The 25188-nt window shown below is 42.0% G+C and overlaps 2 protein-coding genes across 6 annotated transcripts in view; both read right to left on the bottom strand.

Annotated features, from left to right (window-relative positions):
* prkab1a (protein kinase, AMP-activated, beta 1 non-catalytic subunit, a) lies at positions 1 to 15453 on the bottom strand. Of its 3 annotated transcripts, none has more exons than XM_029709236.1 (8): positions 15320 to 15453; positions 10967 to 11155; positions 9928 to 10094; positions 1905 to 1998; positions 1608 to 1734; positions 1294 to 1427; positions 1093 to 1161; positions 1 to 924 (listed from the first exon to the last, which is right to left on the bottom strand). In XM_029709236.1, exons 2-8 carry the CDS (start codon positions 11093 to 11095, stop codon positions 847 to 849), a joined length of 798 nt encoding a protein of 265 aa, XP_029565096.1. In that variant the 5' UTR covers positions 11096 to 11155; positions 15320 to 15453; the 3' UTR covers positions 1 to 846. The 3 variants fall into 3 exon arrangements, with proteins under 3 accessions (XP_029565096.1, XP_029565095.1, XP_029565097.1); XM_029709235.1 differs by having other exon boundaries at positions 10967 to 11125; positions 15320 to 15452; XM_029709237.1 differs by having other exon boundaries at positions 1620 to 1734; positions 10967 to 11125; positions 15320 to 15452.
* Positions 15454 to 20589: 5136 nt separating this feature from the next.
* Positions 20590 to 25188, bottom strand: part of LOC115159479 (PHD finger protein 24) — a 38259-nt gene continuing 33660 nt past the window's right edge. For 2 of the 3 annotated variants that reach the window (XM_029709231.1, XM_029709230.1), the window contains exons 6-9: positions 24930 to 25096; positions 23468 to 23500; positions 22479 to 22559; positions 20590 to 22390 (exon numbers count right to left, since the gene is read on the bottom strand). In XM_029709231.1, the coding sequence (XP_029565091.1) occupies positions 22294 to 22390; positions 22479 to 22559; positions 23468 to 23500; positions 24930 to 25096 (378 nt within the window). In that variant the 3' untranslated portion in view covers positions 20590 to 22293. The remainder of the gene's footprint in view (positions 22391 to 22478; positions 22560 to 23467; positions 23501 to 24929; positions 25097 to 25188) is intronic. The other variant, XM_029709232.1, reaches the window with a different exon arrangement.

Below are 25188 nucleotides of genomic sequence, written 5' to 3'. Positions count from 1 at the left end.
TGCTATAAAATCAATTATCTTTATTGGGATAGAAATCTGGAAACAAAGAAGAAAAATGTACACAACATGGTCCAAAAGGGTTACATTAACAAGGATGTCAAAGGAGCTTCAGCCTCATTAATCCATCTCCATCTCTGCTCGTCTGTCACCCCACTGAGTTGGTCCCTTGGATTCACATGTAGGGGAGGTGTTTTGACCATATATAGTCATTTAGAAAATATACACAGCACTATCTAATAATTACTTAACTTACTACTATTTAAATAAAACATGTGCACTGATACGCAAACGGATATAGCTGGTGAAGCATAATGATACAAAGGCCAGGCACACTGGCCAAATGGCAAGTAACAGAGGCTGAAGAGAAAATCCCAATAAAAAGGCAGGAAAAAAATCAATGATTATTACTACTGTACAGCAACACTGGGGCATCCATCCAAAATCAAACACTGTATGGTTTTCCATGATATTGCATCTTACCTACTACTTCCCTGTTCTACTATTTCCTGTTCTTGTCTGATGAAGGGACCTCCTGTCATCAAGCACAGGCCACAACACAACCCTTACGTATTATCAGTCAGAATTCACCACCACCCCCAAAACCTCTCTATCCTTCCTATGCGTAACTATTCTGCTACCTAGTACTCCTCTATGTCTATAACAAAGCAAGGTTGGCGATCAGCAAATGGGATGGCAGTCATTGAACAAGAGGAAAGGCAGACTGAGGAAGATTGGGGTGATAGAAATAATTCTAAACTGAGATATGTACAGGTGTAATGCTGGAGGCTGTGCTGTGAGAAGCTGTGGTGTCTGCGGTGCAAAGGCAGAGAAGCCATAGACCTCTGGTCAGATCGGCTTATACAGCAGGGTGGTGACATACTTCTTCTTGTAGCGATGAGTCGCACTAAGCACCATCACACCATCCTGAGAGGAGAGAGAAATATACTCCATTAGCACATACTTGACATTTCCCTTCACCTCTCCAAAAGCAACTCTTCTGGGAGTCCTTCTGTTATCTCTTCCAGACGTTGAATCAATCTACTAAGGCTCCATGGCTTTGATTTAATCTTTCTGATCTCCCTGTGGTCTTACCTTGATGGACAAGGCGTAGAGGTGATTGAGCATGACATGATTGGGTTCTGGGAGCAATGCAGGGTCACACTGAAGAGGAAAAGAGAATACATCTTACTCCAGTGCATACACATTACTGTCAATTACATGAATAGCTCTCATGTCTTCATCATTGATATTCCCATGAGGGTTTGGATTCAGTTGTTAGCATCTTCTACTCACAGAGATTCCTGTGTCCTTGTTTAGGATGACCTGTAGCAAGTGAGGTGGGAGAATGGGCGGAGACTTGAACTTTTCTTCCTGCTTGGGTATGTAAGGGTCCTGATGGTACGGTCCGGGAGGGGAGCTGGACAGGTCTAACTCACAAACAGATGGGAGGAGGGGCAAGTTAATAAATACAATGGGAGAGCGAACACCAAGATTTGTCTAGTTAATATTTTGCTATTGCAAGTTGAAATCTAACTTTCTAACACCATGGAGACATTTTCCAATACAGTAGCATAACTTGAATGGATGAACACATTATGGATACTGACCTTGACACTGACCTGACATATCAGAGCATTTCTGTGAGTCCACCATAAGTGCATCAAACACCTCAAAGTCAGTCTTCTTCACTTGGATGACATTGTTGACTGTGCCTAGCTGGTTGGTTACAACAGGCTGGCGGGCCACAAAACCAGCAATCAAACAGAGAACTCATAAACATCAAATCTGTTACAGTCATTCACTCCCATATGCCTGTGTAAATAGCGGAGTAGACAGGTGTTCCTATAAAGCCATTACAACACGTAAAACAGAGGTCGTTCTGGTCCCAAAAACACGCTGCTCACCTCAGCTGGATCATGGGTCCACGTCCCGTCCACATAGAACTTATACTGATGCTCCCCTTCAGGCAGATCCACAATTGCCACAAAGTTGTTCTGACTGAAATAGAGAACAAACTAACATTAAGCGTTATGAATTCGGGGGCAGAAATGATTAAATATTAAAGCATTAGACCTCTCACTAAAGGACTTCATTCATACAAAAGCTATACTTAAATCCAAACTGGTTCTCTAGCAGATAGGTAAGAATGGCTCACCCAGTGTTCAAGAAAGGCCTTTTTCCTTGATTCAGATTACAACCTCTCACTTATTTGAAAATGAAATAATTTCCAAAATATCACAATTTTTAGAACAAGCCATAGAAAGTTGGTTGCAATTTCAGTTTAATCCACCAGAAAAGACAGAACAAATATTAGAACAAATATTATAGTTAAACTCAAATATACTAATAGATTTTTTTTTTAAAATATGGAAATGTCTGCTCTGTCCAAAATTACAACCAACTTATTGCAGCATTACCGCAAAAAAAATGGAGGAGGAAAGTGAAAGGGGGAGAAAGTAAGTAACTTGTCTGTTGGCCCTAAATTAAAGCCCATAATTGGTTAAAGAAAACTGTGATAAATAAAATGTATACCAGTTTGATTTAAGGACCAAAGAATTGACAGCTGTGTTGTATAGATTGCAAAATAGTTGGGAAGAGATTTCCAATGTACCAATTCCATGGCACATGAACTGATACACAAAAGGATGCCGGATTCAAAACCTAAGAGTTATTCATTTTAAATGATTTTACAAAACTCTTGCAACATATATAATGTTATATATATGAGGGATACAACCATCCGAGCTCTGCAGATTTTGCCGCGAATAGACAGAATCATCAGATCATATGTTTGGTACTGTCCATATGTAGCTTGTTTTTGGTCACAGGTATGGCTGAAGAATTCAAATGAAATTGTATTTGTCACATGCGCCGATTACAACAGGTGTAGACCTTCCCGTGAAATGCTTACTTACAAGCCCTTAACCAAAAATGCAGTTAAGAAAAAAAGTGTTAAAGTATTTACTAAAATAAACTGAAGTAAATGTATAAAATAAATAAGAAAAATAATTAAGGACCAACAATAAAATAACAGTAGCGAGGCTACATACAGGGGGTACCGGTACCGAGTCAATGTGCGGGGGCACCGGTTAGTCGAGGTAACTGAGGTAATATGTACATGTAGGTAGAGGTAAAGTGAATATGCATGGATAATAAACAGAGAGTAGCAGCAGCATAAAAATGGGGGTGTGGGTGGGACAAGGCAAATAGTCCAGATAGCCATTTCATTAGCTGTTCAGGAGTCATATGGCTTGGGGGTAGAAGCTGTTAAGAAGACTTTTGGACCAAGACTTGGCGCTCCGGTACCGCTTGCCGTGCGGTAGCAGAGAGAACAGTCTATGACTAGGATGGCTGGAGTCTTTGGCAATTTTTTGGGCCTTCCTCTGAAACCGATTCTTAAAAAGTAGCCACCCTTTGCCTTGATGACAGCTTTGCACACTCTTGGCATTCTCTCAACCAGCTTCATGAGGTAGTCACCTGAAATGGATTTCAATTAACAGGTGTGCCTTGTTAAAGTTAATTTGTAAAATATTTTTCCTTCTTAATGCGTTTGAGCCAATCAGTTGTGTTGTGACAAGTTAGGGGTGGTATACAAAAACTGCAAGACAAACAAAGAAGATAGGCTTTTGAAAAAGTAACTATTTTTCATAAAATTGTACAGTTATCTTAGCTAGCTGAATTGTTTACCAGTTGCTAAGCAGTTGCTAAGGACTCTCCTGGAAGAAGCTAGCTAGTTAACAAAGAATAACAAATAATATCTAGTTAACAGAAGAAAAGAAAGACAAAATAAGGACAGAAGAAAAAGGACATCAAAGTGAAACAGTCCTCTAAAGACACAAGAGACAATAGTACAAGAAACAACGCTTCTATTGCATTTATATTCTATTTCAATAGCTTCTTCAAGGTTTCCAAGATGGCGTAGCAGTCAGACGTCCTTTGTCCTCGTCTTGTCCCGTGTGTATGTATTTTATGTATTTTTCTTCGCATATTTTTTTGTATATTTTTTCTAGAAACTCAACTTCAAAACACTCTCCTGCAACCCACCTCACCAAATGTGGTGCTGATCTGTTTTTTTTATTTATCCTTTTTTTTCCTTTCTTTTTTTCCCCTTTTCTTTTTTTCAAAAGTATTATTCACCTCGTAAAGCTATCGCCAGTTTTGTACAACGCGACTCAGACCAGAGCATACCGGACCTATTTTCTCTCCATATCCCCGAATTTCTACTGCAGCTCTGGACATTTACACCTGGATCTTGCAGCTAACTAGCTGCTATCCGAGTGACTATTGGCTAACATCGATTCCGGAGCAAACACCAATTATCCCGGAGCTAGCCAGCTGAAGAGTTCCATCAGCCACTCCTGGGCTACAATCACCTATCTGGACCCGTTTTACTGCCGATGCGGAGCCCCACTGGGCCTTCATGACTGGAATTCCGATGTTATCTGCCCGAGGGAGTTATTCAACTGGCCCCTCCATCACAACGTAACCTGAATGCCCATCTGCTAACTGCGGCCCGCTAATCGTTAGCTGTCTTGAGCATATCGGCTGCTATCTGAACAGGTCTATCAAACAATCTTCTTGGGCCACTATAACTGAAACTATTTTGTCAATTGGATTGGTCCCCTCTACCACACGGAAGCCACTAATCTACCGACGGAAACGAACGGGGTGGCTAAAAACAGACCTCCATTTTCTGCTAGCTTGCTACCCATTGCTCGGCTAGCTGTCTGAATCGCCGTGACCCCAACCAACCTCACTACTCACTGGACCCTTATGATCACTCGGCTAAGCATGCCTCTCCTTAATGTCAATATGCCTTGTCCATTGCTGTTCTGGTTAGTGTTTATTGGCTTATTTCACTGTAGAGCCTCTAGCCCTGCTCATTATACCTTATCCAACCCTTCAGTTCCACCACCCACACATGCGATGACATCACCTGGTTTCAATGATGTTTCTAGAGACAATATCTCTTTCATCATCACTCAATGCCTAGGTTTACCTCCAGTGTATTCACATCCTGCCATACCTTTGTCTGTACACTATACCTTGAATCTATTTTATCGCCCCCAGAAACCTGCTCCTTTTACTCTCTGTTCTGGACATCCTAGATGTCCAATTCTCATGGCTTTTAGCCGAACCCTTATCCTACTCCTCCTCTGTTCCTCTGGTGATGTAGAGGTGAATCCAGGCCCTGCAGTGCCTAGCTCCACTCCTATTCCCCAGGCGCTCTCTTTTGATGACTTCTGTAATCGTAAAAGCCTTGGTTTCATGCATGTTAACATTAGAAGCATCCTCCCTAAGTTTGTTTTATTCACTGCTTTAGCACACTCTGCCAACCCAGATGTCTTAGCCGTGTTTGAATCCTGGCTTAGGAAGACCACCAATAACTCTGAAATCTCCATCCCTAACTACAACATTTTCAGACAAGATAGAACGGCCAAAGGGGGCGATGTTGCAATCAACTGCAGAGATAGCCTGCAGAGTTCTGTCCTACTATCCAGGTCTGCACCCAAACAATTTGAACTTCAACTTTTAAAAATCCATCACTCTAAAAACAAGTCTCTGACCGTTGCAGCCTGCTATAGACCACCCTCTGCCCCCAGCTGTGCTCTGGATACCATATGTGAACTGATTGCCCCCCATCTATCTTTAGAGCTCGTGCTGCTAGGTGACCTAAACTGTGACATACTTAACACCCCGGCCATCCTACAATCTAAGCTTGATGCACTCAATCTCACACAAATTATCAATGAACCTACCAGGTACAACCCCAATGCCGTAAACACGAGCACCCTCATAGATATCATCCTAACCAACTTGCCCTCTAAATACACCTCTGCTGTTCTCAACCAAGATCTCAGCGATCACTGCTTCATTGCCTGCATCCGTAATGGGTCAGTGGTCAAACGACCTCCACTCATCACTATCAAACGCTCCCTGAAACACTTCAGCGAGCAGGCCTTTCTAATCGACCTGGCCCGGGTATCCTGGAAGGATATCGACCTCATCCCGTCAGTAGAGGATGCCTGGTTATTTTTTTTAAATGCCTTCCCCACCATCTTAAATAAGCATGCCCCATTCAAGAAATTTAGAACCAGGAACAGATATAGCCCTTGGTTCTCTCCAGACCTGACTGCCCTTAACCAACACAAAAACATCCTGTGGCGTTCTGCATTAGCATCGAACAGCCCCCGTGAAATGCAGCTTTTTAGGGAAGTTAGAAACCAATATACACAGGCAGTTAGAAAAGCCAAGGCTAGCTTTTTCAAGCAGAAATTTGCTTCCTGCAGCACAAACTCAAAAGAATTCTGGGACATTGTAAAGTCCATGGAGAATAAGAGCACCTCCTCCCAGCTGCCCACTGCACTGAGGATAGGAAACTCTGTCACCACCGATAAATCCACTATAATTGAGTATTTCAATAAGCATTTTACTACGGCTGGCCATGCTTTCCACCTAGCCACCCCTATCCCGGTCAACAGCACTGCACCCCCCACAGCAACTCGCCCAAGCCTTCCCCATTTCTCCTTCTCCCAAATCCAGTCAGCTGATGTTCTGAAAGAGCTGCAAAATCTGGACCCCCACAAATCAGCCGGGCTAGACAATCTGGACCCTTTCTTTCTAAAATTATCTGCCGAAATTGTTGCAACCCCTATTACTAGCCTGTTCAACCTCTCTTTCGTGTCATCTGAGATTCCCAAAGATTGGAAAGCAGCTGTGGTCATCCCCCTCTTCAAAGGGGGGAACACTCTTGACCCAAACTGCTACAGACCTATATCTATCCTACCCTGCCTTTCTAAGGTCTTCGAAAGCCAAGTTAACAAACAGATCACCGACCATTTCGAATCCCACCGTACCTTCTCCGCTATGCAATCTGGTTTCAGAGCTGGTCATGAGTGCACCTCAGCCACGCTCAATGTCTTAAACGATATCTTAACCGCCATCGATAAGAAACAGTACTGTGCAGCCGTATTCATTGACCTGGCCAAGGCTTTCGACTCTGTCAATCACCACATCCTCATCGGCAGACTCAACAGCCTTGGTTTCTCAAATGATTGCCTCGACTGGTTCACCAACTACTTCTCCGACAGAGTTCAGTGTGTCAAATCTGTGGGCCTGTTGTCCGGGCCTCTGGCAGTCTCTATGGGGGTGCCACAGGGTTCAATTCTTGGGCCGACTCTCTTCTCTGTATATATCAATGATGTCGCTCTTGCTGCTGGTGAGTCTCTGATCCACCTCTACGCAGACGACACCATTCTGTATACTTCTGGGCCTTCTTTGGACACTGTGTTAACAACCCTCCAGACGAGCTTCAATGCCATACAACTCTCCTTCCGTGGCCTCCAACTGCTCTTAAATACAAGTAGAACTAAATGCATGCTCTTCAACTGATCGCTGCCTGCACCTGCCCGCCTGTTCAGCATCACTACTCTGGACGGTTCTGACTTAGAATATGTGGACAACTACAAATACCTAGGTGTCTGGTTAGACTGTAAACTCTCCTTCCAGACTCACATCAAACATCTCCAATCAAAAATTAAATCTAGAATTGGCTTCCTATTTCGCAACAAAGCATCCTTCACTCATGCTGCCAAACATACCCTCGTAAAACTGACCATCTTACCGATCCTCGACTTCGGCGATGTCATTTACAAAATAGCCTCCAACACCCTACTCAACAAATTGGATGCAGTCTATCACAGTGCCATCCGTTTTGTGACCAAAGCCCCATATACTATCCACCACTGCGACCTGTACGCTCTCGTTGGCTGGCCCTCGCTTCATACTCATCGCCAAACCAACTGGCTCCAGGTCATCTACAAGACCCTGCTAGGTAAAGTCCCGCCTTATCTCTGCTCGCTGGTCCCCGTAGCTGCACCCACCCGTAGCACACGTTCCAGCAGGTATATCTCACTTGTCACCCCCAAAGCCAATTCCTCATTTGGCCGCCTCTCCTTCCAGTTCTCTGCTGCCAATGACTGGAACGAACTACAAAAATCTCTGAAACTGGAAACACTTATCTCCCTCACTAGCTTTAAGCACCAGCTGTCAGAGCAGCTCACAGATCACTGCACCTGTACATAGCCCCTCTATAAATAGCCCAAACAACTACCTCTTCCCCTACTGTATTTATTTATTTATTTTGCTCCTTTGCACCCCAGTATTTCTACTTTGCACACTCATCACCTGTCAAATCTACCATTCCAGTGTTTTAATTGCTATATTGTATTTACTTTGCCACCATGGCCTATTTATTGCCTTTACCTCCCTTATCTCACCTCATTTGCTCACATTGTATATAGACTTATTTTTCTACTGTATTATTGACTGTATGTTTGTTTTACTCCATGTGTAACTCTGTTGTTATATGTGTCAAACTGCTTTGCTTTATCTTTGCCAGGTCGCAGTTGTAAATGAGAAGTTGTTCTCAACTTGCCTACCTGGTTATATAAAGGTGAAATAATTTAAAAAAAAATTAAAATACAGAAGATAGCCCTATTTGGTAAAAGACCAAGTCCATATTATGGAAAGAACAGCTCAAATAAGCAACGAGAAACGACAGTCCATCATTACTTTAAGACAGTCAATCTGGAAAATTCAAAGAACTTTTAAAGTTTCTGCAAGTTCAGTCGCAATAACCATCAAGTGCGATGATGAAACTGGCTCTCATGAGGACTGCCACAGGAAAGGAAGACACAGAGTTACCTCTGCTGCAGAGGTAATAAATGCTTCACAGAGTTCAAGTAACAGACATATCTCAACATCAACTGTTCAGAGGAGACAGCGTGAATCAGGCCTTCATGGTCTAATTGCTGCTAAGAAACCACTATTAAAGGACACCAATAAGAAGAGACTTTCTTGGGCCAAGAAACACGAGCAATGGACATTAGACCAGTGGAAATCTGTCCTTTGGTCTGATGAGTCCAAATTTGAGATTTCTGGTTCCAACCGCTGTCTTTGTGAGACCCAGAGTAGGTGAATGGATGATCTCTGCATGTGTGGTTCCCACCGTGAAGCATGGAGGAGGTGTGATGGTGTGGGGGTGCTTTTCTGGTGACACTGTCAGTGATTTATTTAGAATTCAAGGCACACTTAACCAGCATGGCTACCACAGAATTCTGCAGCGATCCACCATCCCATCTGGTTTGCGCTTAGTGGGACTATCATTTGTTTTTCAACAGGACAATATTCCAACACACCTCCAGGCTGTGTAAGGGATATTTGACCAAGAAGGACAGTGATGGAGTGCTGCATACAATGAACTGGCCTCCACAATCACCCGACCACAATCTATCTGTAATTTTAAAGCTGGTCTACCCCCTTAAATAAAAAAATAAAAAACAGTAAGGGCATACATACAGTATACACTGAGTGTATAAAACATTAGGAACACCTTCCTAATATTGAGTTGCACCCCCTTTTACAAGGTGTCGAAAGTGTTCCACAGGGATACTGGCCCATGTTGACTCCAATGCTTCCCACAGTTGTGTCAAGTTGGCTGGATGTCCTTTGGGTGCTGGACCATTCTTGATAAACACAGAAAACTGTTGAGCGTGAAAAACCCAGCAGTGTTTCAGTTCTTGACAGACTAAAACCAGTGCGCCTTGCACCTACTAACATACCGCGTTCAAAGGCACTTAAATCTTTTGTCTTGCCCATTCACACTCTGAATGGCACACATACACAATCCATGTCTCAATTGTCTCAAGCCTTAAAAATCCTACACTGATTGAAGTGGATTTGACAGGTGACATCAATAAGGGATCATAGCTTTCACCTGGTCAGTCGATGTCATGGAAAGAGCAGGTGTTCCTAATGTTTCGTACATTAAGTGTATACTCACTCACAACATTGTGTGAATTGCACCAAAGGCAGGTCAACAATAATGTTATAAGTATGATGCCCTTCTCATAGCTGCTAACCCACCTCCTGGTTAGGGGGATCTTGTTGGCCCAGTTGTTGAAGGATCCGGACAGAAAGACCTCCTTTCCGCTTCCAGTCCAGCGGAACACAGTGGGGCGGTCCAGTGTGGGCCCTTTATCAGCCTCCAGGTCCTGCCGCCATGCAAGGTACTCCTCTTTCTCTAGTGGAGCCTAGGAGACGAGGGAAGTGTGTGTGTGAGAAATGGGAAGAGGGAGAGATGAGTCTCTCTGTGTGTGTTTTGACCAATGGGTAATATACTATGTTAATACTGTAGATAATCCTCTAAGAAAACCAATGGTCCAAACCTAATGTCTCCATCATAATCCATTCAAAAGTTATTGAAGTGTTTACCCTTGAAGGACAGACAGAATTAGTTTGGCATCCTACAGGGTGACTAAATGGAGGACAGAGAAAAAAAAAGTGGTAATAAATCTGGAAAAATGGCATCAAGTCAGCTAGGCGGGATTCTGTGCAAGAATTAAGGCTACTGTCTACCTGACAATCCACAGGACATAAAACAATAGAGGTAAGATGGATAGGACACATGACATGTAGTATTTTATTTAAGATTCCCGTTCTTTTTCGAATATTTCTCACCAAAACAGGCGTATCTCTGTGAAATGTCAACAGAGCACTGAGCTTATACCCAGCTTTTTATTTTCAAAGCCTTTTACATTTAATTCAGCTCATGTCATGGTAAATTAGCTTTTTAAGACCCACTGAAATAACTTTGAAGACGACGACCACAAAATGTAAAATCCTCAACAAGAAAGCGAGAAATCTGCACCACTATCAACAGAGCTCGGTGCTTATTATGGGATGTATTAGGTTACAAAATCTGTCTTTTTGGATAGAATGTTAATGATATGATAGAGAACGACCACACTTGAACGATTCAGAACATGAATAATCCTATTTGTCTTGGTAAAATGTATTTTAGAAACATAAGGAAGATACATTTTATCACCAAAGCACGTTTTCTCTGGGGCAGAGTGGTTGGACACCCTACATAATTACAGAGGTTTACTCCTGTAAAACTGACCTTGATGTCCTCTCCATGGAACATATCAGCATCCTCTGGACTGTCTATGAGGATTTTAGGCCTGTCGCCCTCCTTGGTGCGGCTGTCCCGCCTGTGTCCCGTACCCATACCGGTGTTAGTGTTCCCCATGGTCCCCTCTGTGTCAATAAGCCAAAATCACTGTGGACAAAGGTTGGAAAATTGCCTAAACTAATGGGACAACAGTAAAAAATACTAAAATCAATAAGGGACATCAGGAACAGAGAATGTGGGCACATCTAAATACTATGTGTAGGGTAAATGCATTTGAATTCAATCACTTTTCACAGCATCCCCTTTAATTTAAACAAAACTTTGCATACATGTTTTCCCATGGAAGAAGTGGTCAGAAAGATTGTTTTTGGACATGAATGCCAAAACATTCAGGAGATAAAGGTGCTCAAAGTGGACCCATTTTGCATACCCAACAACAACATGAGACATCCATGTCTTCAGCACTGGAAAAGATAAACGGTTGAGTTTTATATAATTAAAACTCTCACAGTGTTGACAAATTATTCTGTTACTTCTTTGAAAATATATATATAATCTAAAACGAGTAAACTACAATTTTTTTCATATTCACATATGTTGAAGCTTAGACCTTATTTCACATCATCGGAGGTTTTGGTGTGCCCACAATCGGTTAAGACACAACATGATCTTGAATGAGTGTCATTTAATTCATAGGCCCATTCTCTGAATTACATTTCTATCACTTTAGACCACTGCAATTTAGCTCGTACACATTGAAATGTTAATTGAATTTAAATTGTAACTTGTAATTACTACCACAAAGACGGCTGCCAGTTCACCCACCGGCGAATGTCAACTTAAATGGTCATGTCTATTCTATGATCTATATTTCTATGATTGCTGTTTGGCCAAGCAGCCAGCTCTAGGAAGAGTACTGGTGGTTCCAAACTTCTTCCATTTAATAATGATGGAGGCCAATGTTCTTGGGGACCTTCAATGCTGCAAACATTTTTTGGTACCCTTCCCCAAATATGTGACTCGGCACAATCCTGTCTCGGAGCTCTATGGACAATTCCTTCGACCTCACGGCTTGGTTTTTGCTCTGACATGCACTAAAGTTGCAAACGTTTCTAAAAACCTGTTTTTGCTTTGCCATTATGGGCTATTGTGTGTAGATTGATGAGTATTTTTAAATTTTCTTTATCCATTTCAGAATAAGGCTGTAATGTAACAAAATGTGGAAAAAGCCAAGGGGTCTGAATACTTTCCGAATGCACTGTGTATATACATATATATAGTACCAGTCAAAAGTTCAGACACGCCTACTCATTCATGGGAATTTCTTTAATTTTACTATTTTCTACATTGCAGAATAATAGTGAAGACATCAAAACTATGAAAATAACACATATGGAATCATGTAGTAGCCAAATAAGTGTTAAAAAAAATCTAAATAGATTTTAGATTCTTCAAAGTAGCCACCCTTTGCACACTCTTGGCATTCTCTCAAACCTCTTCACCTGGAATGATTTTCCAACAGTCTTGAAGGAGTTCCCACATATGCTGAGAACTGTTGGCTGCTTTTCCTTCACTCTGCGGTCCAACTCATCCCAAACCATCTCAATTGGGTTGAGGTCAGGGGATTGTGGAGGCCAGGTCATCTGATGCAGCACTCCATCACTCTCCTTATTGGTCAAATAGCCCTTACACAGCCTGGAGATGTGTTGGGTCATTGTCCTGTTGAAAAACTAATTATAGTCCCACTAAGCACAAACCAGACGGATGGCGTATCGCTGCAGAATGCTGTGGTAGCCATGCTGGTTAAGTGTGCCTTGAATTCTAAATAAATCACTGACAGTGTCACCAGCAAAGGACACCCTGACAATCACACCTCCTCCTCCATGCTTCAAGGTAAAAACTACCCATGAGAAGATCATCCGTTCACCTGTTGAAACCAAAAATCTCAAATTTGGACTCATCAGACTAAAGGACAGATTTATACAGGTCTAATGTCCATTGCTCCTGTTTCTTGGCCCAAGCAAGTCTCTTCTTCTTATTGGTGTCCTTAAGTAGTGGTTTATTTGCAGCAACCTTCATGTCTTAAAGTAATGATGTAGTTTCTCTTTGCTTATTTGAGCTGTTCTTGCCATAATAAATATATTTTATTTAACTAGGCAAGTCAGTTAAGAACAAATTCTTATTTACAATGACGGCCTACACCAGCCAAACCCAGACGACGCTGGGCCAATTGTGTGCCGCCCTATGGGACTCCCAATAACGGACGGTTATGATACAGCCTGGATTTGAACCAGGGTGTCTGTAGTGCCTTAGACCGCTGCGCCACTCAGGAGCCCAATATAGACTTGGTCTTTTACCAAATAGGGCTATCTTCTGTATGCCACCCCTACCTTGTCACAACACAACTGAGTTGCTTAAACACTTTAAAAAGGAAAGAAATTCCACAAATTAAGTTTTACCAAGGCACACCTGTTCATTGAAATACATTCAGGTGACTACCTCATGAAGCTGGTTGAGAGAATGCCAAGAGTGGGCAAAGCTGTCATCAAAGCAAAGGGTGGCTACTTCGAAGAATCTCAAATATAAAATACATTATATAAACACTTATTTTTTGGTTACCACATGATTCCATATGTGTTATTTCATAGTTTTGATGTCTTCACTATTATTCTACAATGTAGAAAATAGTAAAAAATAAAGAAAACCCTGGAATGAGTAGGTGTGTCCAAACTTTTGACTGGTACTATGTGTGTGTGTACATATATATAATACACACACACACACACACACAAAGAAATAGTTTGACAACCCCGTTTGTAAGCTTTTAAATTATATACATCTCAAATGTGATTTTTGCAGTGATTAAGACATGGTAAGGTTGGGAATGCAAAATAGGTCAACTGAGCAACTTTGTCTCTTGAATGTTTTGGCATTCAGGTCCCAAAAAAATCCCTTTCTGAACATTTCTAAAATTGGAAAGGTTTCGTTCAAATAAAAAGGGGTGCTATCAAAAAGTGATTGAATTCAAATGGATTTACTCCATAATGTTATCTAGCTACAGTGCCTTAAAAAAATATTCACACCCCTTGACTTTTTCCACATTTTGTAGTGTTACAAAGTTTTCACTGGACAGTCACTTTAAGCTGCAATATCTAACTTTTTAGTTACCCTACCAAATTTACATATAAAATGTGAGTTATAGGACTCTCATTCTCCTTGAAAGACAGTCTAAGAAGTGGTAGATCTGTCCTATGTGAAATATATCTATGCTTCCCGTTCTAAATACTATATTTTCAGTTATTGAAAATATATTTCACAGTGGTTTAGACGGTACAATGATTCTCTACGCTTGTTTTGTCACATACACCGAAATCAAACTATTAGAAATTTAGCAACCAGGAAATGGCAGAGCGATTTCTGCCAAAAAATGATGGATATAATGACAAGATACTTCTCTCCCCACCTAACAGCCTCATCCCATGAATATACATAGCCTTGTCAGGACAACTCCGATATAAATAGCAAATAAGCCATTTGTTTTTTGTTGTTGATCAAATTCAACAATCTCATTGATCTCTATACAAAAACTCCTTGCTTGGTGGGCGAAAAAAACACCAACTGCTTGAGGTAGACAGATTTTCCATCAAGTGGAGGCTCTCTTTGCCGCTTCCTGTTTGTTTCTGCATAGTGCACCTTTAAAACAGACTGACATCAATGGATCAACTACCAATTCCGGGAAACGCAGTAAACAATACGGGAATGACGCTTTTTATAACCCTTACTTGCAGGTGAATGGATAAATTGCTTTGGGATAATTTAAACACTCTCTATTCTATTTTAAACAACGAAAATACATCCGCAACAGGGCCCGGATACGCTACATAATTGCAATTAGTTTTTTGGAAGGAAAACGATTTAACTCATATTGTAATTAATTATAGGTCATATTTCATACTAGACATCTGGAAACACCGGACAGTTTAGTATCCCTGGTTAGGGTGCTGTGTTAACTTAGCTAGCTAAAAACATTAGCTAACGTTCGCTTTACGTTACCAAGCAATGTCTAGTAGTTATGTCAAATAATTTGTGTGTGCTTCCCTGGGGTCAAACTTTTCCACATGGTCGGATATTAAATGTTTTACCGGGAACAGATAATAGATGCGTGCTGTGTAGGCAATCGGGCAAGCTCTTTTCGAGTTGCTGCAACCGATGGATCATTGGATGCTATAGTTACTAGCTAGCTAGCTAAAGTAAACAGCTAGCTCCCTCTGTGGCTATATCTGATTTAACGTTGACAAGAACCACAAACTGAGAAGGAAATATGAATATTGAAAACCATACCTTAGAATTGATGTCAGTTTACACCACTAAAATGCTCGTCTTTTATTTTACAATTTTCCCACGTTCTGTTGTTGACACCACAACCTTCCTCATCATTCCAGAGGGCCCCGCCTCCTTTCTTCCTTAACTGTCAGATAGTGCGTGCAGTTTCACTTTCTTACCACCAGGTGGAAGTGTCGACCTTTGATGGGCTATCGAGGCTCAGTCCAGCAGGGAAAACTAGATTTCTAGGACATAAAAGTTATAGACCATCCCAGCTAAACACTCATTATTTAAGCATTATTTAGACATTTTTTCAAACATTTTCCTTGTGTATATCTATAGTCACATAACAATGTATAATCCCTGTGCTGAAAGTCAAACTAGTAGTCCTTGTGTTTTTCATGCAAGTCTTTCAAGTCAACTTTACAATCATGATGACGGGCAGTCAAACAAACAAGAATGGTCACTTGCTTCTAAACTTCTGATATGGTTTTTCCAACACCCTACAGTTCTTAGCAGCTTGTGAAATAGCCCTGAGTGGCTGGCTCTGGCTGCACTGTCTGGTGGCTCCCTATCTTTAGTCTGTCTGGGTGTGAGGAGAGCTGCAGAGGAGACTGCAGATGATTCTGTCCCTGTTTCATCCTCACCTTCTGCATGTCCTTAATGCCAGTACCAATTACTCCCTTACCAGCCTCCCTCCATAATACACAAACAGAAGGCTAGTGAGGGGAGGATGGCTCATAATGATGCCTGAAATAGAGAGAATGGAATGGTATCAAACTCACGGAAACCATGTTTGATGCGTTTAATACCACTCCATATTATTCCGTTCCAGTCGTTACTATGAGCCCATCATCCCCAATTAAGGTGCCATCAGCCACCTGTGATACACACGCTCATCCACTCATAAACAGACACACTCATTATACACAGTTGCACAAATCTCTGAAGCTGGAGTCTTATATCTCCCTCTCTAACTTTAAGCATCAGCTGTCTGAGCAGCTTACCAATCACTGTACCTGTGCATAGCCAATCTGTAAATAGCACACCCGACTACCTCATCCCCATATTATTACTTACCCTCCTGCTCTTTTGCACCCCAGTATCTCTACTTGCACATCATCATCTGCACATCTATCACTCCAGTATTAATGCTAAATTGTATTTATTTTCACCATCAGGGCCTATTTATTACCTACCTCCTTACTCTTCTACATTTGCACACACTGTACATAGGTTTTTCTATTTTTATTTTATTTTGTGTTATTAACTGTACGTTTGTTTATGTGTAACTCTGTGTTGTTGTTTTTGTCCCACTGCTTTGCTTTATCTTGGCCAGGTCGCAGTTGTAAATGAGAACTTGTTCTCAACTGGCCTCAAACGCACTAATCAAGACATAGACACGTACACACTCTCTCTCTCTCTCTCTCTCTCTCTCTCATGCATAGGTCAGGTACACATATACATAAGGCATCCTCACAAACATACGGATACCCTCCAGTTTTGCTTGCTACCGCACAGGGAGCCTGTGCCCTTTGCTGTGGCTCATAATGAGGTCTCGGATCAAAGTGCTGTTCAAAGGGATGCTGGGTTGTGAGGCTCACAGACAGTAGGAGGCTAATTGTTACCAAGCTATCTAAAAACATCATCATTATATTATAGTAGCATGGCCCCATGTTTAGAATCCAATCTACCTTTACCCGAATGCCTTTTATTCAAATATTGAGCTTTACTTTCTAGCTGGGAGCAGGATGGTGCTGATAGTCCTGTATCCCTGTGGTGCCCTGTCTGTCAATCACACGGCACAGCATGCCCCTAGAGGCCAGGCCAGTCAGCAGTCCTTCCTTTGAGCTCAGTGGGACGTTTGTTACCCTTTACATTGATTTACACTGACCTTCATTCAGTCACACAAGAGACTCTGTATAGACACACTCTAGCTTGAATGGGCCCTGACCCTGCTGTCACTGAGTGGATCATTGCTGTGGTAAAGAATAGCAGTGCTGTGAGCTATGTTTGAGACAAAGGCTAAATCAAATTCAACTTCAAATTAAATTGTATTTGTTACACTTTGTAAAAAACAGTTGAAATGCTTACTTACCAGCCTTTCCCAACAATGCCAAGATATTGTTTTTAGAAATAATAGAAAAATAATAATATGAGGATTGCATAATGGGTAACGATAACGTGGCTATATACACAGGGTACCAGTACCAAGTCGATGTGCAGAGGTATGAGGTAAATAAGGTAGATACATTTGAAGTTGGAAGTTTACGTACACCTTAGCCAAATACATTTAAACTCCGTTTTTCACAATTCCTGACATTTAATCCTAGTAAAAAGTCCCTGTCTTTTAGGTGAGTTAAGATCACCACTTTATTTTAAGAATGTGAAATGTCAGAATAAAAGTAGAGAGAATTATTTATTTCAGCTTTTATTGCTTTCATCACATTACCAGTGGCTCAGAAGTTTACATACACTCAATTAGTATTTGGTAGCATTGCCTTTAAATTGTTTGACCCATGTTAAACATTTCAGGTAGCCTTCCACAAGCTTCCCAGAATAAGTTGGGTGAATTTTGGCCCATTCCTCCTGACAGAGCTGGTGTAACTGAGTCAGGTTTGTAGGCCTCCTTGCTCGCACACACTTTTTCAGTTCTGCCCGCAAATTTTCTATAGGTGAGGTCAGGGCTTTGTGATGGCCACTCCAATACCTTGACTTTGTTGTCCTTAAGCCATTTTGCCACAACTTTGGAAGTATGCTTGGGGTCATTGTCCATTTGGAAGACCCATTTGCGACCAAGCTTTAACTTCCTGACTGATATCTTGAGATGTTGCTTCAATATATCCACATAATTTTCCTTCCACATGATGCCATCTATTTTCTGAAGTGCACCAGTCCCTCCTGCAGCAAAGCACCGCCACAACATGATGCTGCCACCCCTGTGCTTCACGGTTGGGATGGTGTTCTTCGGCTTGCAAGCCTCCCCCTTTTTCCTCCAAACATAACAATGGTCATTATGGCCAAACAGTTTGATTTTTGTTTCATCAGACCAGAGGACATTTCTCCAAAAAGTATGATCTTTGTTTTTTAATTGCGGTTTTGGAGCAGTGGCTTCTTCCTTGCTGAGCTACCTTTCAGGTTTTGTCGATATAGGACTCGTTTTACTGTGGATATAGATACTTTTGTACCTGTTTCCACCAGCATCTTCACAAGGTCCTTTGCTGTTGTTCTGGGATTGATTTGCACTTTTCGCACCAAAGTACGTTCATTTCTAGGAGACAGAACGCATCTCCTTCCTGAGCGGTATGACAGCTGCATGGTCCCATGGTGTTTATACTTGCATACTATTGTTTGTACAGATGAACGTGGTACCTTCAGGCGTTTGGAAATTGTTCCCAAGGATGAACCAGACTTGTTGAAGTCTACAATTTTTTTTCTGAGGGTGTGTTGTGGGTGTGCTGATTTCTTTTGATTTTCCCATGATGTCAAGCAAAGAGGCACTGAGTTTGAAGGTAGGCCTTGAAATACATCTGCAGGTACACCTCCAATTGACTCAAATGATGTCAATTAGCCTAACAGAAGCTTCTAAAGCCATGACATCATTTTCTGGAATTTTCCAAGCTGTTTAAAGGCACAGTCAACTTAGTGTATGTAAACTTCTGACCCACTGGAATTGTGATACAGTGAGTTATAAGTGAAATAATCTGTCTGTAAACAATTGTTGGAAAAATTACTTGTGTCATGCACAAAGTAGATGTCCTAACCAACTTGCCGAAACTATAGTGGTTGAAATTTGTGGAGTGGTTGAAAAACGAGTTTTAATGACTCCAACCTAAGTGTATGTAAACTTCGGACTACAACTGTATGTACATATAGGTAGGGATAAAGTGACTAACCAACAGGATAGATAAACAATAACAGCAGCGTGATGAGTAAAAAGTTAGTGCAAAATAGTTACTGGGGCTAACTATTTAGCAGTCTTATGGCTTGGGGGTAGAAGCTGTTCAGGGTCCTGTTGGGTCCAGACTTGGTACATCGGTACCGCTTGCCGTGTGGTAGCAGAGAGAACAGTATGAATTGGGTGGCTGGAGTCATACAATTATTATGGCCTTGCTCTGACACCGCTTGGTATAGAGTTCCTGTCCTGGATGGCAGCGAGCTCGGCCCCAGTGACGCAAGTTGCCATACCAAGCGGTAATGTAGCCAGTCACGATGCTCTCAATGGTGCAGCTTTACAACTTTTTGAGGATCTGAGGGCCCGTGCTGAATCTTTTCAGCCTCCTGAGGGGAAGAGGCATTGTCATGCCCTCTTCACGACTGTTGGTCTGTATGGAGCATGATAATTCCTTAGTGATATGGACACAGATGAACTTGAATTACTCAACCTGCTCCACTACAGCCCGGTCGATGTTGATGGGTCTCTGACCTTCTCCCTGTAGGTCTCATTGTCGTCAGTGGTCAGGCCTACTACCATTGTGTTGTCGCCAAACTTAATGGTGGTGTTGGATTCATGCGCGGCCACGCAGTCGTTGGTGAACAGGGGGTACAAGAGGGGACTAAGCATGCACCCCTGAGGGGCCCCAGTGTTGAGGGTCAGCGTGGTGGTTATGTTGTTGCCTACCCTTACCACTTGGGGGCGGTCCGCCTAGAAGTCCAGGATCCAGTTGCAGAGGGAGCCTTTTAATCCAAGGGTCCTTAATTTAGTGAAGAGCTTGGAGGGCACTATAGTGAGCTGTAGTCAATGAACAACATTCTCACATAGATTGGGTTTCTTCAGAGCTGCCAATAAACAGAATATCATCACTTAATCTGTTATGAAAGCGTTATAAAACGCTCATCTAAGAAAATATCCCCAAGCTTAAAACTCCATTTAGAGATGGATCCAATCTTTTATTTTTCAGAAGAACAGTCTTGACAAACTCCCGGGGATAGTGTTCAGTGGTGTTGGTGGCAGTAGCCACTCACAGTAACCATTGTACTCCTACCACCGCAAGGTAGGGCTTCTTAGAAAACCACCCAGCCAGGGAGAATGTGGATCACTCTGTGCCTTTCACGCTTACTGGCGCCACATGAACACCTGAGGGGTTTCAATGAGCCACTCCACTCAACACTCCATGGGCAAACTCCTTTGTTTGTCCAGTGATCTGCTTAGGATACAATGGTTAGTCACTATCTATATAGTGCTCTTGGCATTTATTTACAGATTTACCTTGATAGATCAAATGTAATCTCGTAAAGACACTGACGTTTGTTCCCTGAGCAAAGAAACACGTAGCACATAGAGTCCATTAGGAGGGTTAATGTCATGCATTTATTTCAGCACTGTCACATATTCCCCAGCCTTGACCATCTTAGCATTCAAGTACCAGACATTAGACCTTCATTACATGAGCATAAACATGATATACTGTAGCACCTGGGAAAATGTATCAACATGTTCCCCTAACTAACCCAAACTGTAATGTCACTCCATAAAGCCAATACATTTCACAGTTAAATGTACAAGTCGAGTCTGAAGCAATGCTACTGCAAGTATCATGAAGGCCGAATGTGTGGGCGCCAACATTACTCATCCTACAGAGATCCTTTTAAATGCATGATTTCAATTCCAAGAAATAACCCTCAAAGCTGTACAATTCTAAACTTCAGTGTTCAAATAAAATTAGAATGGCAGCAGCAGATTATTCCACTTTGTCATGTGCAGTGGTTGTACAGGAGCAAATATACTTATGGATGAATGAACAGGCCAGCTACTGGATTAGTGTCCAATACAACAAAATTCACAACCTTCATCATAGTCTTTGCTTAAAGATAACATAAATGGATCTTAAACAAGTGAGTGGAAAAATGGAGGGTAGAATAAATACAGCGTTTTAAATGCATAATAATATATGTCATTATACTTATATGGCATATGTCTTGATATATAATATTATGTATGCACATAGCTTTCATTCCTGTTTGGTACATGTGCTGATCAGGAGCAGTTGCACTGTCAGTCTTAACACAGAAGTCTATCCGTTCGTCATCCAAGATTTGAAGGGGCTTCAAAATCTCCCTCAATGACAGATACTATTTTACTTTCAACAATTATGATACAATACAGAAGATGATCCAAATATGATGCTTGAACCAAAACAGGTTATGTGATAGCATAAGACAGCCTATCAATCTGATTCTTATCGAATTCAAAATCAAATCACAGAAAAGGTGTCTTAGACTGTAACATGACAAATGGAATGTATAAAGTAATCATTTAGGGCAGCGTTTCCCCAATTCCGGTCCTCAAGTACACCAAAAGGTACATATGTGTTGTGGCCCTAGACAAACACACCTGATTTTACTTGTCAACTAATCATGAAGCCCTTCACAAAAACATTGATTTAATTTGTCCGGGGCAACAACAAAAATGTGTGTCGTTGGGGGTAATCAAGAACCGGAGTTGGGAAGCACTGATTTAGGGGAAAGTGAGCCTCCCAGGATACCCCAAGCCTTCAAAGCACCACTGAATTGTTGGCTTGTGTGTGAAAATGGGCTGTTGCCTTTTTATCCTTAGTGTTTCATGAGTGTCTATAACAAGTGGGTTGTCAGCTTGTGTTGTCATTTTACTGTCAGTAAGTATTTGTAGGTCATTGAATGTTGTTTTCAGTGGGTCGTTGATCTGTGGTGTCAGTGGGTCGTTGATCTGTGGTGTCAGTGGGTCGTTGATCTGTGGTGTCAGTGGGTCGTTGATCTGTGGTGTCAGTGGGTCGTTGATCTGTGGTGTCAGTGGGTCGTTGATCTGTGGTGTCAGTGGGTCGTTGATCTGTGGTGTCAGTGGGTCGTTGATCTGTGGTGTCAGTGGGTCGTTGATCTGTGGTGCGAAGCAGGAGATCTGTTGATGGCTTATTCTGTCCAGTCTCTTAGTGGTGCAGTATTCCTCTATTGGGCTCAGGTTTGTCCCCTACAGTGCCATGGTATATGCTCTCCCAGGCAGGGTGAGGTCTCGTGGGCTATAGTGGTAGGCGGATATGCATGGCCAAGCTGTTGGGCCGTGCAGCCAGGATGTAGATGGCACTCTCCCTCAGGAAGTCTTCCCAGCTCACTGGTCTGGTGATGGGAACAGAGAGGTTAGGGAGCCAACTCCTCTAAACTGAGGCCTGCTTACTGCAAACACACAATTATATTTAGTACATACCTGTTGTCATCTTTCTGACTGCTTCTCTCACTGCTGGAGCTGGCTGGACTGCTCTCAGATATGGGGCCAACGTGGCTAATACTGCCTCAGGAAACACACACAACAGAAATATTGTATCACTATACACTACAATTGGCGGCATTGAGTTTCCAACATGTCTGCCAAGGACAAGACACCCTTTTCTTTCAAAAAGTGTTTTGTTTCAGCTGTGAAGAGGTCAGGTGCAAATATAGTGCAAAACCACATTCCCACTGAAAATGTCTCAGTGGGTTATTGAGACCAAATGGCTCTCTTCCAGGCCACAGCCAAACTCATGAATTATTAAAGATTGAGAAAGGTTCAAGGTCTGCTTTGTGAACCTCCTCTGTGAAAGATTAATACTTGAACACCTTCTGTTACATCCTCAATCTTCTCGCACTCTCTGGCTTAATATTATGTTTATATTATACATTCTCCAGCTTAAAATTATGTCTATATCATATACTATACGTAAGCTCTATGCAAAAGCTGAAAAAAAAGAAAAAACAGAAAACAGCCACTTCTGACCTAAGAGATGAATTAGAATGCATTCTCAGTTCTGGGCGTAGACCCTCTCACGTCAACTTAGCCCCCTGTGTCCTCAAAGCTGATGAGTGAAGCCTTCTAGAGCTTCTCACAGAAAAACAAAAGCCTATCTTTTGATCTTTCTAATGAGAGGACTGGATCGATCTTATCAAACCAACAGGGAATCATCACAGGAAGGACTCTTGGAGTATAGGCTAGACATCTCAATTGTTCTTTCAACTTTATAGCTACCACCTGTAGTGTTTGATCTGTGATTTCATTATTCCTCAGGTGGACCTTATCCTGGCCTTGGTGGGTGGGGAAGTGAAATGATGGGTGGAATGTCAAAAGGGAATAGGTTGTGTGAGATTACTTGTGGATTCAGGGCTTGGATGTGCCAAAGAGAAGAAAAATAATTATAACCCATGCCGTGCTGTGTCACTTACCCACAATTCACAGGAGAACACAATCCAAAGAGTCTGTGAAGGATGGAATGGCATTACATGACATATAACAATGAAGGAGGGTAACACAGGGTAGTGCATGCACGCACACACTTATTGTGAATTAATTGGTATCAGAGAGAAGGTCTAGATCACAGTGAGACCAACACTGAGATGAAGAGAGGTGAGTTATAGAAATAAAGCTAGCTTAAGTAAATTATTTCGTACAGCTCAGAGCAACCCTGAACAGGGCCAGCTCTACGAGGTAGCAAAGCCGGGCATGGTTATGTCATAAGGTACCTCCATTACCTTGTTAAGGAAGCTCATCGGATCCCGGGTTGGGGTTTCTTTCCTCACAGGGGGGAAAAAAGTTGTTCACTTTTGCAGACAGCTAATAATAACCTAGCTAGTAGATACTAGCTTTGTTACGTTTTGGTAGCGACAAGCTGAATAATTATAGTTGGTTGGCTAAGCGTTTATCAGCATGGACATCTAAAAATGGCTGGGCACTGCCAAGAGCACAAAAAAATAAAAATACATTTAAAATACATTTTAAAAAGAGGACCATGTCGAGTGCGATCCCAAGCTCACTGATGCGCCTGCAGCAGGCACGACCACTGAGATGGAGAAGAGCCAGGGCCTATCAGCAGCTGCACAAGGGTAACATCACAACAAGCACCTGTACCTCTGTTACCCCAGTCATAGCAACTGACAACCTGTTGTAGCTAACCAAAACTGAACCAGTGGAGTTTATTGTGGCTCGAACATTCTTGCAAAGTGAAATGGCAACCCCAGCCAGCAAAAAAAAAAAATGGACCCCACTGAGTGTTCTTCAAAGACACGATGGGCATTTGTCAGCAATGCAGACTGTGCTGTTGGCACTGAAATATGATTAAATTCAGATGAAACCCCAGCAGTCAGCTTTAGTTCACAGCTCTCACAGGCACAGTCAATTTGCTGCATCTCACACCATAAAAAAATGAATATTAGTCATTTGTTTGTAGAGCAGGGTTCCCCAACTGGCGGCCTGCGATTTCATAGATATATTTTTTTTATTGTTGGACATAAAAGACTGAAAACACCAGTAAAATCAGCTCCAAGGGAGCTTTGGAAATCTGTTCCCAAGTATTCCCACGCATAATAGAGATATACTGTATGTGATCGTATACAAAATTCAAGCAAGGTTTGAAATTATTATGTTTTAGTACACAATTATATCCGTTTGGGCTTCTTGCAGTCAATTTGCAGTCTACAAAATATTCGTAATTATGAAAATATCCTCCCGCAGCTGAATTTTAATTGATGTTCCCTGTTGTAGAGTATGAGGCGGATAGAAGAGCAGAAATGGGTCACATTGAGTAGGAGCGCCTGACTGCGAGTCTGTGACAGACATTGAATTAACTTTCCAACCTCATCTCCTGTAGATGGATGGTCATGGGCTCAGTCTCACCAGCGTTACGCTCACCTCACGTTGCAGGACTGGGACTCCTTGCTGAACTTCTGAAACCAGGACTGCTGGGCCCAGCGGGTCTCTGCTCCCGTAACCACTCCATCTTTATCCAGGTCCAAACCCACGAACACTAACCGCACGTGGTCCCTCTCCTTAGCGCTCAACAGACGCACCAATGAGTTCTGGGGACAAGGCAGTGTTAATTATGGCTCTCTTTTTACAGATTTAGTCCAGTCTCATTTTTGACTAAAATATCATTAAGTCTTAGTCACAT

Source organism: Salmo trutta, chromosome 23 (assembly GCF_901001165.1).
Source record: "Salmo trutta chromosome 23, fSalTru1.1, whole genome shotgun sequence".
Taxonomy (NCBI): Eukaryota; Metazoa; Chordata; class Actinopteri; order Salmoniformes; family Salmonidae; genus Salmo; species Salmo trutta.
This window is presented reverse-complemented; position numbering and strand designations above follow the sequence as displayed.

Bases quoted from the DNA above. Each gene is read 5' to 3' on its own strand.
- prkab1a (XM_029709236.1), bottom strand. From the start codon at position 11,095: ATGGGGAACACTAACACCGGTATGGGTACGGGACACAGGCGGGACAGC. The intron at 10,095-10,966 runs GTCAGTTTTACA...CTCGTCTCCTAG, and splicing joins TCCATGGAGAGGACATCAAG to GCTCCACTAGAGAAAGAGGA. The intron at 1,735-1,904 runs GTGAGCAGCGTG...GTGGCCCGCCAG, and splicing joins GGACCCATGATCCAGCTGAG to CCTGTTGTAACCAACCAGCT.